This window comes from Puma concolor, chromosome D1, assembly GCF_028749965.1.
Source record: "Puma concolor isolate L17-30 chromosome D1, mPumCon1.1.hap2, whole genome shotgun sequence".
Classification (NCBI taxonomy): domain Eukaryota; kingdom Metazoa; phylum Chordata; class Mammalia; order Carnivora; family Felidae; genus Puma; species Puma concolor.
Genome location: NC_141676.1, coordinates 94,205,956 through 94,222,805, shown reverse-complemented (window position 1 = coordinate 94,222,805; position 16,850 = coordinate 94,205,956). Strand labels below are relative to the sequence as shown.

Here is a 16,850-nt window from a genome sequence, read left to right as displayed (position 1 = left end):
TACATTTATTTATTTTTGATAGAGACAGAGCACAAGTGGGGGAGGGGCAGAGAGAGAAGGAGACACAGAATCCAAAGTAAACTCCAGGCTCTGAGCTGTCAGCACAGAGCCCAACGCTAGGCTCGAATTCCCAAACCACGAGATCATGACCTGAGCCGAAGTTGGACGCTTAACCGACTGAGCCACCCAGGCACCCCAATTAATTACAGGGGATTTCAAAGGAGATATGAATGTTCTTAAATTGAGTATTGGATAAATGGGATATGCTCACATCCTGCATATTCTGTAAACATTCTTTTGTTTCTATTCAATATTTAATAATCTTTTTTTAAAAAGATAATGTTACTGGGGCACCTCGGTGGCTCAGTCGGTTGAGCGTCCGACTTCAGCTCAGGTCATGATCTCGCTTTCCGTGAGTTTGAGCCCCGCATCGGGCTCTGTGCTGACAGCTCAGAGCCTGGAGCCTGTTTCAGATTCTGTGTCTCCCTCTCTCTGACCCTCCCCCGTTCATGCTCTGTCTCTCTCTGTCTCAAAAATAAATAAACGTTAAAAAAGAAAAATTTTTTAAAAATAAATAAAAAAAGATAATGTTACTAATATAGTCCAAGTCCTGTGTATGCCTTCTCAAATGTATTCCCTTTTCTTTTTCTCAGAGATAACCACACTCCTCAATTTAGAATTGATTACATGCAGTTCTCTAACCTGAGTGTTATGTTGCAGACATAAGGAAACAATAAAATCTGAGGAATGCTGCAGTCATCCATTAGTATTTTCAGTGATTAGTAACATAGAAGTAACTTGGCATTCTAACTCTCAGTGGTTTGTCAAGATTGTGTCATGTATAGCTATTAAAAGGATAATTACAGTAGCTACCTCCCAATTCAAATACAGGTAAACATTATCAATGGATTATATATCATATTGTATGGATATATATATACCTGATTTTAAAGAATCAGTCCCCTATTTTAGGACATTTAAGTTGTTTCTAGCTTAGAAAATGGAACAGTGATGTCTGTTCTAAAGTTTTGCGCAGTCCCTGTATAAAACTTGGGTCATGTTATAATGGGTATTTGCTATGGCCCTTGTCCTTTTTTTTCCACTCATACCTTATTCTGTGTCAGAACTATAGATAGACCTTTTCTTTTTTTAAACAACTTACCTACATAGTTTTCCTTCCATACATGTGTAACAAGATTTTACCATTTCTTTATTGGATATTTAAGCTATTTACAGATAATACTGCTAGGAATATCCTTGTGTTTGTGAATTTGGGGGATTATTTCTGTGTTTGTGTTCCTGGAAATGGGAATTGCTAGTTTAAAATTCTTTTTTAATGTTTATTTATTTTTGAGATTGAGAGACAGCACAAGAGGGGATGGGCAGTGAGAGGGAGACACAGAATCTAAAGCAGGCTCAAAGCTCCAAGCTGTCAGCACAGAGCCTGACATAGGGCTTGAACCCACTATGAACTGTGAGATCATGACCTCAGCCAAAGTGAGACACTCAAGCGACTGAGCCACCGAGGTGCCCCGGGAATTGCTAGTTTAAAGAGTGAATATTTCAATTTTGACATCTTTTGATAGATTGCCCTCTAAAAAGGTTATACCATTTGACACCTTGATAATAGGGGTCTTCTCTCACTCCTAAGATTAGGTTGGATTCCCTTGCTATAAGATCTAGTAATATCCTATGTTTTCGTAACTTTCCCAGGAGTTGTCTGTTGTTAATCTTCTTTAGTAATTCACTTACCTGCATTGGCTAGCATAGCATCAGTCAGTTGTGGTGGATATTCACTAAGCACAGGGTAAGTTGAAAGTTCTGCTTGTAGTTTGTGTGTGTTAAAGATGAAGTTAGAGGAAATTTGCCTTTCTGGTTTATTTTCTGTGCGTAGTTCCTCCTCCTTTTCTAAAGTTAGCCACTTTGACACGAAATTTTAACTGTTTGTGGATCTTTAGTTTTGGTATGTCTTTACATATTTTCTTCCTGCTCTGTGGGTTTGTTTGCTGCTGAGAAAGTTGTACCTGGTTTGTTATTGATGTCTCCTTCCAGCCCTTTGTACAAGTTGATGAAGGACTTGTCTGTGCTTTCAGCCTAAGACTATAGTGCCCTTTTTACAGAAGGACAGCCCCTTTTGACTCCATTGTCTTTAACCTGGTCCAAACTGTTTTGTGTATTGATGATTTTTCTTTAGTTAATAGAAGCTCTGAGGACTTTTTCTAGGTTTAGCTAGGTGAAAATGTCTTTTATTTCTTTTAAAATGTCTTTTTTGTCATTTTAAGGTAGAAAAGTTCTACAAACTTGAAGTAACACCAGTGATTTTCCAGTAATACTTAATTCCTTTAAGTATATCTATTTACAAAACATCTTTATTAAGTGCCATTCATTTTTCCTTTGGTTTAGATAACCTCAAGATCTCTGACTTTGGCTTGGCAACAGTGTTTCGGCATAATAATCGTGAGCGTTTATTGAACAAGATGTGTGGCACTTTACCTTATGTTGCTCCAGAACTTCTAAAGAGAAAAGAATTTCATGCAGAACCAGTTGATGTTTGGTCCTGTGGAATAGTACTTACAGCAATGTTGGCTGGAGGTAAGAGCTTTTTAATCATGATGAAACTCCTGTCTATGGAAAGCCAGATTTGTTGTACCAAAATAAATAAAACAAACCAGGGGAATCCATATTTATATGATAGTATTTTGATAGTAAACTTATTTATAACTAAGTTGGAACTTTTAATGTCAAAGCTTTTTAAAAATCAGTTTTATGTAGAGCTACTAAATGAAATATCACGATAGCAACCTCTTTTAAAATTCATGTGAATAATTTTGGAAAGAGTAGGGCAGAAGTAGTTCATCTGTCTTTGAGGTGCCTCTAAAATTTCTATGAGTTAGCATTCTTAGTTTGAAAACCATATTGAATTAATTTGGAGGAAACATTTAATGGATTTGTATCACTGATTATTTTCCTTTAAAATCTTTACTATATAATGACATGAACACTCAGAAAACTGGGACTTGTTTCTTTTTTAGAATTGCCATGGGACCAGCCCAGTGACAGTTGTCAGGAATATTCTGATTGGAAAGAAAAAAAAACATACCTCAACCCTTGGAAAAAAATTGATTCTGCTCCTCTAGGTAACTGGGTTATGTTGATTGAAAGCACTGATTTCTTGGATAATGAAGACTAGTGCTGTTTGAATTTTTTTCTTATAAATTTTTTTTTTAACTTTTTTTTTTTAATTTTTTTTTTTTCAACGTTTATTTATTTTTGGGACAGAGAAAGACAGAGCATGAACGGGGGAGGGGCAGAGAGAGAGGGAGACACAGAATCGGAAACAGGCTCCAGGCTCCGAGCCATCAGCCCAGAGCCCGACGTGGGGCTCGAACTCCCGGACCGCGAGATCGTGACCTGGCTGAAGTTCGACGCTTAACCGACTGCGCCACCCAGGCACCCCTCTTTTTAACTTTTAAATAATCACATAAATAGTCTGTGATCCTTGCAGATAGATTAGAAAATAACAATTTTTTAAAACCCTATAATCCCAGCACTGAGCACTCGTGTTTTTATACCTTCAGTTTTTCATTTAAGTCTTTGGTCCATTAGAAAAGTTAATAGAACATTAACTTCTATTAATGTTTCGATATATAGTTCTACACTTTGTTGTAAAAATAAATAGCAAGTATATGTTTTTTGTATATGTATATAAGTGTGTGTGTTTTTACAAAAAATAAGATCATACTACACATGCTATTTTATAACTTGGTTTTTTTTGTCTTAATGCTATAGTCAAGTACATTTTTCCATGACTATAGTTGTAGGTCTGTCTCATTTTTATAAATGAAAGCTGTGATGGTATTTTGCTATGTGGATATGTCTTACTATATGCATCCAATTCACTGTTTCAAAGACTTATATTTAAAAAAAATTTTTACTTATGAAAGAGATCCAGTGATCATCCCTGTAATGCACATACTGTAAATCATTTAATTAAAAAGCAAATCCAGAAATATCAAGGATGTATACAGGTTTTTTGTTCTTTTTTTTTTAAATATTTATTTTGAGAGAGAGAGAGTGAACACATGTTTGTGAGAAGGGGCAGAGAGAGGGAGAGAGAGAATCCCAGCAGGGTTTGCACCATCAGCATAGAGCCTGGTGTGAGGCTAACCATGAGATCATGACCTGAGCTGAAATCAAGAGTCAGTCGTTTAACTGACTAAGCCACTTTGGTGCCCCTAGGATGTATGCAGTTTTAAATTATTATGGTTTACTTTGCCAAATTACTTTTCAGAAAGTTTGTACCATTTTACCACAGTCTCATTGGTTTATATATTTTTAAAAATATTTGATTATTAGCTTTTTGCCTGTTTTTGTGGATGGTTTATTTTACTCACTTTTTGGCAGGGAGGTTTTCTTATTACTTTGAATTTTTTAAAACATTAATGTCATTAGATCTTTGCATTTGTTACAAATATTTTTCACAATTTGCCATGCATTTTTATTTTGTTTATGCTATTTTCATGTGCAGAAGTTTTATATTTTTATTTATTCAAATCTATTATTTTGTCCTTTGTGGTTTTCTGACTGTATTGTTATGTTTGGCAAGGTCTTCCCCACCCCTAACTTTAGAAGAAAATTCCTGTGTTTTCATATGTGTGTGTGTTTTTTTTTAATGTTTATTTTGAGAGAGAGTGCGAATGGGGGAAGGGTAGAGAGAGAGAGGGAGACACAGAATCTGAAGCAGGCTTCAGGCTCTGAGCTGTCAGCACAGAGCCCACAGTGGGGCTGGAACTCAAAACCATGAGATCACTACCTGAGCCGAAACCAAAAGTTGGACATTTAACCAACTGAGCAACTCAGGCATCCCTTAGTTTATTTTTTATGTAGGTTCCATGCCCAGTGTGGGGCTTGAACTCATAATTCTGAGATCAGGAATTGCATGCTTTACTGACTGAGCCAGCCAGGGGGACACCCCTCATTTGTGTTTTTATACCTTCAGTTTTTCATTTAAGTCTTTGGTCCATTAGAAAATAATTTTGGAGGAGGTTAGAGTGGGAGAGAACAAAAGCATAAGAGACTCTTAAAAAACTGAGAACAAACTGAGGGTTGATGGGAGGTGGGAGGGAGGGGAGGGTGGGTGATGGGTATTGAGGAGGGCACCTTTTGGGATGAGCACTGGGTGTTGTATGGAAACCAATTTGACAATAAACTTCATATATTGAAAAAAAAATAATTTTGGGGGTGCCTAGGTGGCTCAGTCGGTTAAGCGGCAGACACTTGGTTTCGACTCAGGTCATGATCTCACGGTTCATGAGTTCAAACCCAGCATTGGGCTCTGCACTGACAGTGCAGAGTCTGCTTGGGATTCTCTCTCCCTCTCTCTTTGCCCCTTACCTGCTCATGTTGTCTCTGTATCTCTCAAATAAACAAAAAAACCTGAATAAAAAAAAGAAAATAATTTTGGTTTTTGGGAGATGTATGAGTTCTTTATCAAAATAATTAAGGTACTTTAGGATGACAGTTACTTATATTACTATCTCTTAAAAAGTTACTAGAAAGTGATTTTTCTTTATAAAACTGTGTGAATGAGGATGTAACTTGACATATTGGCACACTGGAGTTTGGTGTTGAAAATGGATGAGGGTTTTTAAATCTTTTTGTTAATGTTGTCAAGTGGGGAGAAACATTTCCACCTGGTTCTTGCTTTACTTGTTTGCAGACAACTGAGCATCAGATCTGGGAATGGCGTTCTCAGATACAGACAGTAGCAAAGAGCAAATGCGTGAAATTAAAGCAATAATTAAGTAGCTTTATTCTTTCTCCTCCCTGGAAATAATATTTGGATATAAGGAGATCAACAGAGAATATATTCCACAGTACAAGTTTCTAATTTGCATGTCTCTTTTGTAAATGTTGTCTTAATATTTTATTTTTAGCTTTGCTGCATAAAATCCTAGTTGAGAATCCATCAGTAAGGATTACCATTCCAGACATCAAAAAAGATAGATGGTACAACAAACCTCTCAAGAAAGGTAATATCCTTAAAATACAAGTATTTTTTTCTGTGAAAGAAAAGGCACTTGCATTCAGTATCACAAATCAACAATACAGGATACCTATGGTCTCTGTCCTTATGTAGGTTATAATGTGTAGTAGGAAAAATAGAAATACAAAAAATAATTTTAAGTTTGTTAATAAAGTGGAAAAGCAGAGTACTATAGCTAAGTGTTTGACCAAGTCTTAAGTGACTTAGAAGACTTGTCTTCCTGAGGAAATCACATTAAGTCTAAGAACCGAAGATTAAAAGGGACCTAGCCAGATGAGTACTAGCAAGATGAGTGGCAGATTCTGAACAGAGAAAGCGACATTTAGAGAGTCTTAGAGTTTGGAAGGTGATACATTTGAGGAACTTGAAAGAAGACCAGTATGGCATGGACCATGTCTGACTTGTCATTTTAAGTCATTAGTCGTTAGCATGATGTGTGGTAATTGTAGGCTCTCAGTAAATGTTTGTTGACTAAATGAGTGAATAGAGAAGGGGGAGAGGGAGAGAGGTTTGAAATGAAGTAGATAGTGACCGAAGTGTGAAGGAGGACCTTGTAAACCATGTTGAGGATTTTGGGCTTTAACTTAAGGCCATTGAGGAAGCAAGGAAATGACACGATCGTATATTTGGTTTTAAAAGGTCCTTCTGCCTACTTTTTTTTTTTCCCATTGTTTTTGAAATTTTTTATCCTAGATGTGAGAAGATGGTACCTTGGATTGGGTTAGTAGCAATGGATTTGGAAGGAAGAGGTAGATGCCAAAGAAACTTACAAACTAGAATTGATAGGACTGGTAATTGTTTATATGTAGAAAATGAAAGAGAATTAGGAATCCGGGATGACTCTTCTGGGGTGACAAACTCAAAAAATGGTGATGCCATTTACTGGGATATAACTTAGGAAAAACAGAATTGGGGAGAAATTTTATTTGGCTTTGGACATGTTGATTTTGAGAAATAAAACTGTCTAATAAGTGTGTGTGTGTGTGTGTGTGTGTGTGTGTGTGTGTGTGTGTGTGTGTAACTCAGGAGACAGGACCAGGCTTGAGATGTCAATATTTAGTTGTTTTCTGCAAATAGATGATAATTTAAACTGGTAGATGAAATTAAGTATATGAAATCTTAAGGAATGTCAACATTTAAGTGGTAAGTAGAGGCCAGGGACACAGAAAAGTAGCCAAAGAGATGGGAGGAACATCTGGAGAATATGAAAAAAGTGAGGCCAACAGAAGAAAATGTGTGATAGTAGCAAACACTGTTAAGTGAATTAATAACATGAAGCCTGAAAATTTGCCCAGTAGTTATTCATGATCATGGCAGGAACAGGTTTGGTGAAAGGCTAGGAGTAATTTTACTTGATAGTGCAATGATTATAGTCTAAAAGAGAGATAATGAAGCAGAGTATAGACAGCTCATTCAAGAAGTCTGGCTGTGAATGGGAGGAGAGAATGGCTAAAGATAAGTGAGGAGTTTTTAACTCTTCTCTGAATGTGTCTTTTCCCTTTTCCCTTTGTTTTAATTGAACTCAAGCTCTCTCCTGAGAACACAGCTTCCCCTCAAGTGGTGATGTTTTCTTTCCCACACACTCCTACCCTTGAATCTGGGAGTGGGGCAGGCATCCTTTTTGTCCTTCATTTCTACTTTCTCCCTTTTTCTCATATTTCTCCCCTCTTCATTTTGAATCTCATATTATCAGACTACTTCCTAATGTTCCCTCCTTGTGATAATCAGTTTCTGAACCCCCATTTAAAACTCCTGCCACATTGTCACTCTCTCTAACGTGACTCTTGTACATTTTGTCATGGCTCTTGGTGATTTAAATATTCATTTGGATGACCCTTCGAATATCCTGATTTCATATTTCCTTTACCTTCTCTCTAGTGATCTTCTCTTCAGACATACTGCTTTGACTACTGGCATATTTTTTTTCTGGCTTCCTCCTCTAGTACCCTGACTTCAACAATCCTTTGACCCTACCTAGACTTGAAGTCCATTAATTCTACTTCCTTTTCACTATCTCTTACTTGTCCCCTCCCTAGGTCCTCAGTTCCATCGTCACTACTTTATATCCCAAGGTCAGTCATTGTAATGACTTCTTTACTTTCAGCTTCAGCGTTCCTGCCCTATTCTCTCTTCATCATGCTTATTGGACAAAACCTAATCCAATTTTAATCCAGTTTTCTACCTGCTCTGTACTTACACCTGCACAGCTGATTGCACCTGGACCAAAATACACAACAATGTTCACTTTAAATTCAGGATCACTGATCTCAAGTGAGCCCTTAATTTTGCCAGGCAATTATAATACATTTCCCTACTTCTTTCACAACCTCGGTCTTCTAAGTCACATTTGTATACCTTTTTTTTTGTTTTTCAACTTCTAGCACCTCCTTCCCCATCCTCACTCTCACTTCCTATTTCACTGGGAAATAGAAACAATCATAAGGCAACTTCCATAAGCTCCCATCACCATCTCCAGCCACCTAACCAGCTGCCTCTGTGCTCATATATTCTGCTTTCTCCTTTGTTGCTATGAATAAATTGTCTGCTCCAGATATATACTAGCTCTCTCTCTTATGCACTAGGCCCATTTCTCTTTTGCCTATTCAGAGACAATTCTTTTGTCTTCCTCCTGCATCATTAATTTTTCCCTCTCTACTGCTTTCTCATCAGCATACCAGCATGCTGTTTCTTTCCTCTTACTGCCTGATGTATAGTAGGCTTAATAAAATAAAATATTTGAATGAATTAGTAAATAAAATGTTCAGCTAAATGTGTGTGTGTTTAAATGATTTGGGGACCGTTCCAGTTGAGAGGAGGAGGCTGAAGGTCAAGAGAGAAGGAATGAAGGAGCATCAAGACCCCCTGAGATAGGAGGGCATAGGCTCACGTACAAGTACAGAGATGAACATTTTATGGGAGCATGGAAGAGGGAAGGATGGGTAGCAGTGCAAGTAAATTGACAGATTTAGTAGTGGCAAATTGAGGGAGTTTCTAATGACTTATTTTCTTTGTGCAGTTGGAGATGGTATCGAATGCGAAGAAGTGAGGTGGTGGGGGTGGGTCGTTATGGGAATTTGACAAGAGTATAGAAGTTTTGAAGAGATCATTGTGTAGAAAGGGAGAGGAAACTAACTAGAGAAACACAGTGTTGAAGATTCAGCTGATGGTAGTAACCAATGAATTTATAGTGGCATCATTTTCTGTATAATGATTATTCTTGGTAAAGCTTTTCCAGGGAGCAAAGAATGTTGGATAGAGCAGATTCATAATATTTATCACCACTGTCATAAATTGTTTTCTATTTTTAAAAGTTTTGGTTTTTTAGCTAGGTCTCTTTGTCTTCGTAGAACACTGATCTTTTACCATAAATGGTACCATTAAAATTGTGGCCTTAACCCCATACTTGGAACATGCTTCCAGGTCAGGATTTGTGAAAGGTGTAATTTGATAAGTGAGTTCTCATAAGTTTATAATGATCATATTTCTTTTGTAATCATGTACAAAGAGCCACTATTTGTCTTATATAACTATTTTGCTTTAAGTACATGGATTTAGATGTGTTTTTACTTCTTGAATTTTCCAGTGGGGTTAGTTGAAGAACATTGCTTAGGAGACTTGAAAATATTTGTATTTATGTTTTCTGTTTTTTAGGGGCAAAGAGGCCCCGAGTCACTTCAGGTGGTATATCAGAGTCTCCTAGTGGATTTTCTAAGCACATTCAATCCAATTTGGACTTCTCTCCAGTGAACAGTGCTTCTAGGTAAGATAAATCAGCAAAGATCAAATAGTTGTTGAATGTAGTACTCCCATAAGAAGTAATGCATATACATATTTTTTTTTTTCTTAATAGTGAATGTAATGTTTATCAGTGTGAGAATGGTAATGTGATATAAGAAAGGCCAGATTGATTTTATCTAAAAATATATATTTTCCCCGTATCTCAATGCCTCAGTGAAGAAAATGTGAAGTACTCCAGTTCCCAACCAGAACCACGGACAGGTCTTTCCTTATGGGACACCAGTCCTTCATATATTGATAAACTGGTACAAGGGATCAGTTTTTCCCAGCCCACATGTCCTGATCATATGCTCCTGAATAGTCAGTTACTTGGCACCCCAGGATCCTCACAGGTAAGGGAATTTAGTTTTTCAAATAAATAATGAAAACCCTCTAGTTTTTTATCATAAAGCCTTTTTTTTAATGTATAAATCTTAGAAATGTTGTATTAACACTTTAACATATACAGATTTTTTTTTTTTTTTGCAAAGGAAGGAAGAATTAGAAGATACTTTGATGTATAAGAATCTTAAGTCACAGAAGAGAATTTTCAGACCAATTAGTTGTGATATGACTGCTTTTGGTGATACCAGATTTATTCAGGTCTCCTCTGTTTGACATGTAGAACCCTTGGCAGCGCTTGGTTAAAAGAATGACACGGTTTTTTACCAAATTGGATGCAGACAAATCTTACCAATGCCTGAAAGAGACTTGTGAGAAACTGGGCTATCAATGGAAAAAGAGCTGTATGAATCAGGTATGTTTCATTGATTTTCCTAAAGAAAAATGTAAATATTTGAGTAAAAAAGATCATTATCAGTATATTTTCAAAAAAGAAACAATTGAAATTCAAAAGATTTAAGTAAAATGTTGTTTACCTTAAATAATATTGAAAGTCTTCTCTGAGGTTATTAAAAATACTGACTCAAGTCATTATTTTCTTAAAAACTACATATACTTAAATTGTAACAGTAACAAAGATTACCTTTATGAAAGATGAATACATTAACAATCCCATATTTCTTCCACCTCCCCTGCTCCCACCTACCAGTTTTTGTTGTTTATGTTATTATGGCATATTTGTATCATTGAAATTCTTTATTTTTTAATTTTTTTTTAATGTTTATTTATTTTTAAGAGAGACAGAGTGTGAGCAGGGGAGGGACAGAGAGAAAGAGGGAAATAGAACTCAAAGCAGGCTCCAGACTCTGAGCTGTCAGCACAGCCCTATGCAGGGCTCAAACTCACGAACGAAAGTCAGACACTTAACTGACTGAGCTACCCAGGAGCCCCTGTATCATTGAAATTCTAATCTGTCTTTAGGTTTTTCAAAAACTTTAATGTCATGAAAAACAACATGAGGGGAATATTATGTATTAAAGAAGCCTGATAAATAATGTAATGCATGATCTTTCACTAGATCATGGATTTAAAGGGGGAAAAAAGCTTTAAAGAGTGTTATTGGGATGATTGGAGAAATTTAATATGGTTTTTATATTAGATATTGTTTTTGTATCGGTGTCAAATTTCTTGGGTGTTATCATAATATCGTGGTTTGTAGGCGAATGTGTTCATAGGAGAAATATGTTGAAGTGAAGTGTATGTCTTCTATAGCTTGGTTGAAAAACTTAAAAAAACACACAAAAAAGACAAGTAAACATATACTTATCTAGGTTGATAAAATCAATGAAGGATATATGGTTATTTATTGTAGATTCTTTCAGTTGTTTTGTAGATTTGTAAGCTTTCAAAATTAAAAGTTAAGGGAAATTGTTACTATGCAGAAATGTGAGGCCAGTCTGATTTTCCTCTCCCTTGTGTGGGGTAACTTACTTTTTTTTGGTCAGGTAGATTTATTGAGATAAAACTCACATAACATAAAAATCATCACTTTAACCATTTTAAATTGTACAATTTTGTGGTTTTGGTGTATTCACAAGATTGTGCTATTATCATTACTTAATTCCAGAACATTCCATTGCCCTCAAAATAAACTTTGTACCAATTAGTGGTCACTCCTCATTCTTCCCTCCCTTCATTCCCTGGCAGCCACTGATTTACTTTCTGTCTTTGTGGACTGCCTATTCTGGATGGTTCATATAAGTGGAGTCATATAATGTCATATAAATGGCTCTTTGTGTCTGTGTTATTTTACTTAGCATGTTTTCAGGGATAATCTGTGTTGTTTACATTCATTACTACTTCATTCCTTTTTATGGGCAAATAATATTCCATTATGTGGATAGAAGACTACATTTTATTTGTCCATTTTCCTGTTGATGGACATTTGGGATGTTTCTACTTATAGGCTATTATATGAATAATGCTGCTACATACGTTAAAAAAATTTTTTTGTAACGTTTATTTATTTTTGAGAGAACAGAGACAGAGCACGAGCTGGGGAGGGGCAGAGAGAGGGAGACACAGATGAAGCAGGCTGCAGGCTCCGAGCTGTCGGTACAGAGCCCGACGTGGGGCTCGAACTCATGATCTGTGAGATCATGACCTGGGCCCAGGTTGGACACTTAACTAACTGAGCCACCCAGGCGCCCCTTATACAAGTTTTTATATGAATTTACATGTGTTTTAGTTTGCCAGGGCTGTCATAACAAAACAGCAGAGACTGGGTGCTTAAACAACAGAAATTTGTTTTCTCATGATTCCAGAGACTGGAGTCCAAGATCAAGGTGCCAGCAGGGTTGGCTTCCTTGGAGGCTTCTCTTCTTGGCTTTCAAATGGTCTTTCCTCTGTGTGCATGCATACCCGGTACCTATGTATGCTAACTTTTTTTTCTTACAAAGACACCAGTCATATTGCATTAGGGCCCACCTAATGGTCTCATTTTTAACTTAATTACCTTTTTAAATGCCCAGTCTTCAAATATAATCGTATTCTAAAGAGTTAGGGCTTCAACATACGAATTTTGAGAGGACACAATTGCACCCATAACAATGTTTTCAATTTCTTAGCTCTATACCTGCTAATAGAATTGCTAAAGCATAGAGTAACTCTACGTTTGACTTTTTGAGGAGCTGCCAAGTGGTTTACCAAAGCAGCTGCACCATTTACATTCCCAGCAGCAATGTATGTGTTTTGTATTTTTCCAGAACATGATGTGTTGTTCTAGTTTTGCATAATTGTGGTACACCAGTGTATTTTTTATAGTCATTCCTTGAAGTGAGAATTATTATAGATATTTTTGTAATTTGGACTAACCTGATTTTTATTGCCTTAGGTTACTGTATCAACAACTGATAGGAGAAACAATAAACTGATTTTCAAAGTGAATTTGGTAGAAATGGATGAGAAGATCTTGGTTGACTTTCGGCTATCTAAGGTATGTAGAACAGCACTTTTTTTTTTTGAGAGACAGAGTGTGCTGAACTAAAATCAAGAGTCAGATGCTTAATCAGCTGAGCCACCCAGGTGCCCCTAGAATAGCACATTTTTTAAAAAAACTTTGTTTTGCTTTTGTTAGAGAAGTATTATGTGTTCGTTGTAGAAACCTAAAAAATATGAAAACATATAGCGGAGAAAATAAAAATCAAGTTTAATCTTGTCATCCAGAGAGAACAGAGACTTATTTTTTACTATATTATAGTAGTCTTACTACTTCTTTAGTATGTATTCTATGCAAATACTCTTACGTAGAGATTTTTTTTTTAATGCCATTTATTTGTATTTACATGGCATGTGTAAAATATAGTAACTTGCTTCTCATTCAATGTTATGAGCATTCATTCTTGTCATTCTTCTAAAACAAAGTCTTTTTTGTAGAAAATGTAAATAAGTAAAAATGAAATAAAAATAATCCTAAATTATGCTACCCACCAGTAATTACCCTGATTATTTTAGAGCATTCTAAGCTTTGGGGCACCTGGGTTGGCTCAGTTGGTTGAGTGTCTGGCTCTTGATTTCAGCTCAGTCATGATCTCACCCTTCAGGAGTTTGAGCCCCGTATCGGATTCTGTTCTGACAGCTCAGTGCCTGCTTGTGATTCTCTCTCTCCTTCTGTTTCTGCCTCTCCCCTGTTTATGTTCTCTCTCTCTCTCTCTCTCTCTCTCAAAATAAATAAACTTCAAAAAAAAAGCATTCTAAACTTTTTCTTATTGAATCCAAATACATCTTTTTAATTACAATTATATGTTTGTCAAAATGTACAATATCATTAATGAATCTTTATCTGTCATAAGTAAGTCTGTGATTAATGTTCATGTACATAGAGTTTTGTTCACATTTCTGGTTATTTCTTTAGAGATTACTCATTCTGATAGAAGACCAAAATAGCATTTTCTCTATTTCCTGAGAGGTTGTACATGGCTCTAAAGGAGGTTGGAGAAATAGGTCACATTCTGAAATTGGAGCTTTGCTGTTAGATGCTTAGTATGGAATTAAATTATTAAGATCCTACTGTAGTGAAATCTTTCTCATAACTGAACGACTGGCTTTGTTGCCACAGTATTTTGGCAAGATTTCAGTGTAGTTGTGTGGCTTAATTTTAGTTTACCAACCCCCAGTGCCTATGGAAAACAGTGACTTAGGTCCAGAGTTACCAATGCTTGAAACAGACAAGCTGCCATTGTTTCTGCTCTCTGAGCCCAGTGTAGTGGGAACAGTGATGGGCCCAAAATCAAGTTGGAATTATTTATGTAGCCATTTCTTCGAGAATATTTGGTCTTCATAAGAAGACCTGAAGGGAATTGTAGCTGGACATACCTAAGGATATTTGCCTTTAGTTACCACTAAAGAAAGTTTGGGGGCGCCTGGGTGGCGCAGTCGGTTAAGCGTCCGACTTCAGCCAGGTCACGATCTCGCGGTCCGTGAGTTCGAGCCCTGCGTCAGGCTCTGGGCTGATGGCTCAGAGCCTGGAGCCTGTTTCCGATTCTGTGTCTCCCTCTCTCTCTGCCCCTCCCCCGTTCATGCTCTGTCTCTCTCTGTCCCAAAAATAAATAAACGTTGAAAAAAAAAAAATTAAAAAAAAAAAAAAAAGAAAGTTTGATTTTATGGCAGTCTCTTTTTTTGACTTTTTTTTTTTTGGATATTATTCCTAATATAGGGTGACGGATTGGAATTCAAGAGACACTTCCTGAAGATTAAAGGGAAACTGAGTGATGTTGTGAGTAGCCAGAAGGTTTGGCTTCCTGCCACATGAGAGATCCATTGGATTCCTGGTGAATATAGTGCTGCTATGTTGACATTATTCTTCCTAGAGAAGATTATCCTATTCTGCAAACTGCAAACATTAGTCCCTGAAGAGTTGTCTTCCCTCTAGCCAAACATTTTCCAATTCTTTTTGTATGTCCTGCATACAAACAATACCTGTATCTTCACTGTAACTAAAGATTTGGGGAACGAATGGATAGAATTCATTAGATATTTCTTCATCTTGTGTTTAGTGTCTACATGTGATGGAAACCATACTTTGGGAATACATGAGCTTACCAGCTTTTATACCAATGTAACGAAAGATGATATTCTTGCCGCATTGTTAACAAAACATTTGGTTTCATCCAAAAAGTACATGTTTCCTTCATGTTGATTTAGTTATATGGATGGATTTGTAATAAAAGCAATCCCTGTAACTTTTGGACAGTAGATTTATCAGCCTATAAAGTGAAACCAACTTCAAAAAATATATCCTCAAGATTTGTACTTCTGTTTTCACAAGGGCATGACCAAGTATATAAATCTGTTTTTGAATTATAACTGTTAATTAAAATTGCAAGTAGGTATTTTTTTTCCAGTGTGGTTAATAATATATATAATACTGGTCGGTCTTTCAAGTAGAAGTTGAGCATAAACTCTAATGCTTAACTACCTTTACTCTAAAATTACTATTGCACATTTTAAATATTTTTCTATATTATTTTCTACTTTCACAGCCATATTTTAATTCTTTATTAAAGAAATAAATTTTATTTTGAAAATGAAGAGCTAACTCTGTGGACTTATTGGTGACCAAGCTTCTAGGTGGTAGGGAATAATAGAGGAGGGAGAAAGAAAGGAGCTGTGACAGAAATAGATCTGCTAGATTTACTAAGACTTTGTTTTTCTGATAAAATTTATATTAATTTTTGAATGTATTAGGTTGGGGCCTGTATTCCTTTTTCTTGGTAATTTATAAAATTAATCATCTTAGTCTGCTAAGAACATGAAGTTTTATGGTTAGAGTTTTATCATTATTAGTGTATACTGGTAAATTGTATTGCTGCAGTATACCCATAGGAGAAATAAATTTGAACCAATAGGTAGCTCTGATGAATTGAGCCAGTAAAATCTCAAACATGAAAGGAATTTTCTTCTTGAGAACTTGTCATTAGTAACTCTCAAAAAAAAGTTATCTCAGGTTTTGACCTCTTCCCTGAGTTCCAGACTTTTACAGCCATAGCCAAGCTGACAATTTCCACTTGACTAATAGTGAACACATGACCAAAACCAACGTTTGGTCCCAGTCCTACAACCCATTCCTCCCTAGTTCCTCCCATCCTAGTAAATGTTACATTCAGCCCTCTAGTCCCTTAAGCCCAAACCCCAGGAATCCTCTTTGACATGATTTTCATATTCTAAACTTAATACAGCAAATCCTATTCAGTTTAGCAGATTTCTCTACAACCTATCCGACTTCACATCTCTCCTAGAAGTACTCTAGTTGAAGTCTCTGTTATCTCTCTTTTCATATTACTTACTCTTCAACAGTTCAAAAAAGTAGTCAGAATGACCTTTCTAAAATGTGAATCAGGTATCCCTCCCCAGTTCTCAACTCTCATGACTTTTCACCACACTTTAAACACAATTTAGAATTTTCTCTGACCTCTTGGCTTTATAGGACCCGTCCTCGCCACATTTTGTGCCTCCTCTGCTGCTCTCTGACTTACTCATCCTGCTGTAGCTGCATTTGCTCTGCTGTTCCACTCACAGTGTAAGCACATTCTCACCTCAAGGTCTTTCTTTGCTGTTCCCTCTCTCTGGAGTGCTTTACTCCCCAGACTCATGTTATTTGTGCTTCACTTTAAGTCTGTGCTTAAGT

At 36.4% G+C, this 16,850-nt stretch overlaps 1 protein-coding gene across 3 annotated transcripts in view; it reads left to right on the top strand.

The window, feature by feature from the left end:
- Positions 1-15,754, top strand: part of CHEK1 (checkpoint kinase 1) — a 31,863-nt gene extending 16,109 nt beyond the window's left edge. For all 3 annotated transcript variants that reach the window (XM_086678753.1, XM_025928278.2, XM_086678754.1), the window contains exons 6-13: positions 2,404-2,592; positions 3,033-3,137; positions 5,937-6,032; positions 9,698-9,806; positions 9,999-10,176; positions 10,449-10,580; positions 13,059-13,160; positions 14,880-15,754. In XM_086678753.1, coding sequence (XP_086534879.1) covers positions 2,404-2,592; positions 3,033-3,137; positions 5,937-6,032; positions 9,698-9,806; positions 9,999-10,176; positions 10,449-10,580; positions 13,059-13,160; positions 14,880-14,975 — 1,007 coding nt within the window. In that variant the 3' untranslated portion in view covers positions 14,976-15,754. The remainder of the gene's footprint in view (positions 1-2,403; positions 2,593-3,032; positions 3,138-5,936; positions 6,033-9,697; positions 9,807-9,998; positions 10,177-10,448; positions 10,581-13,058; positions 13,161-14,879) is intronic.
- The last annotated feature ends 1,096 nt before the right edge of the window (positions 15,755-16,850 follow it).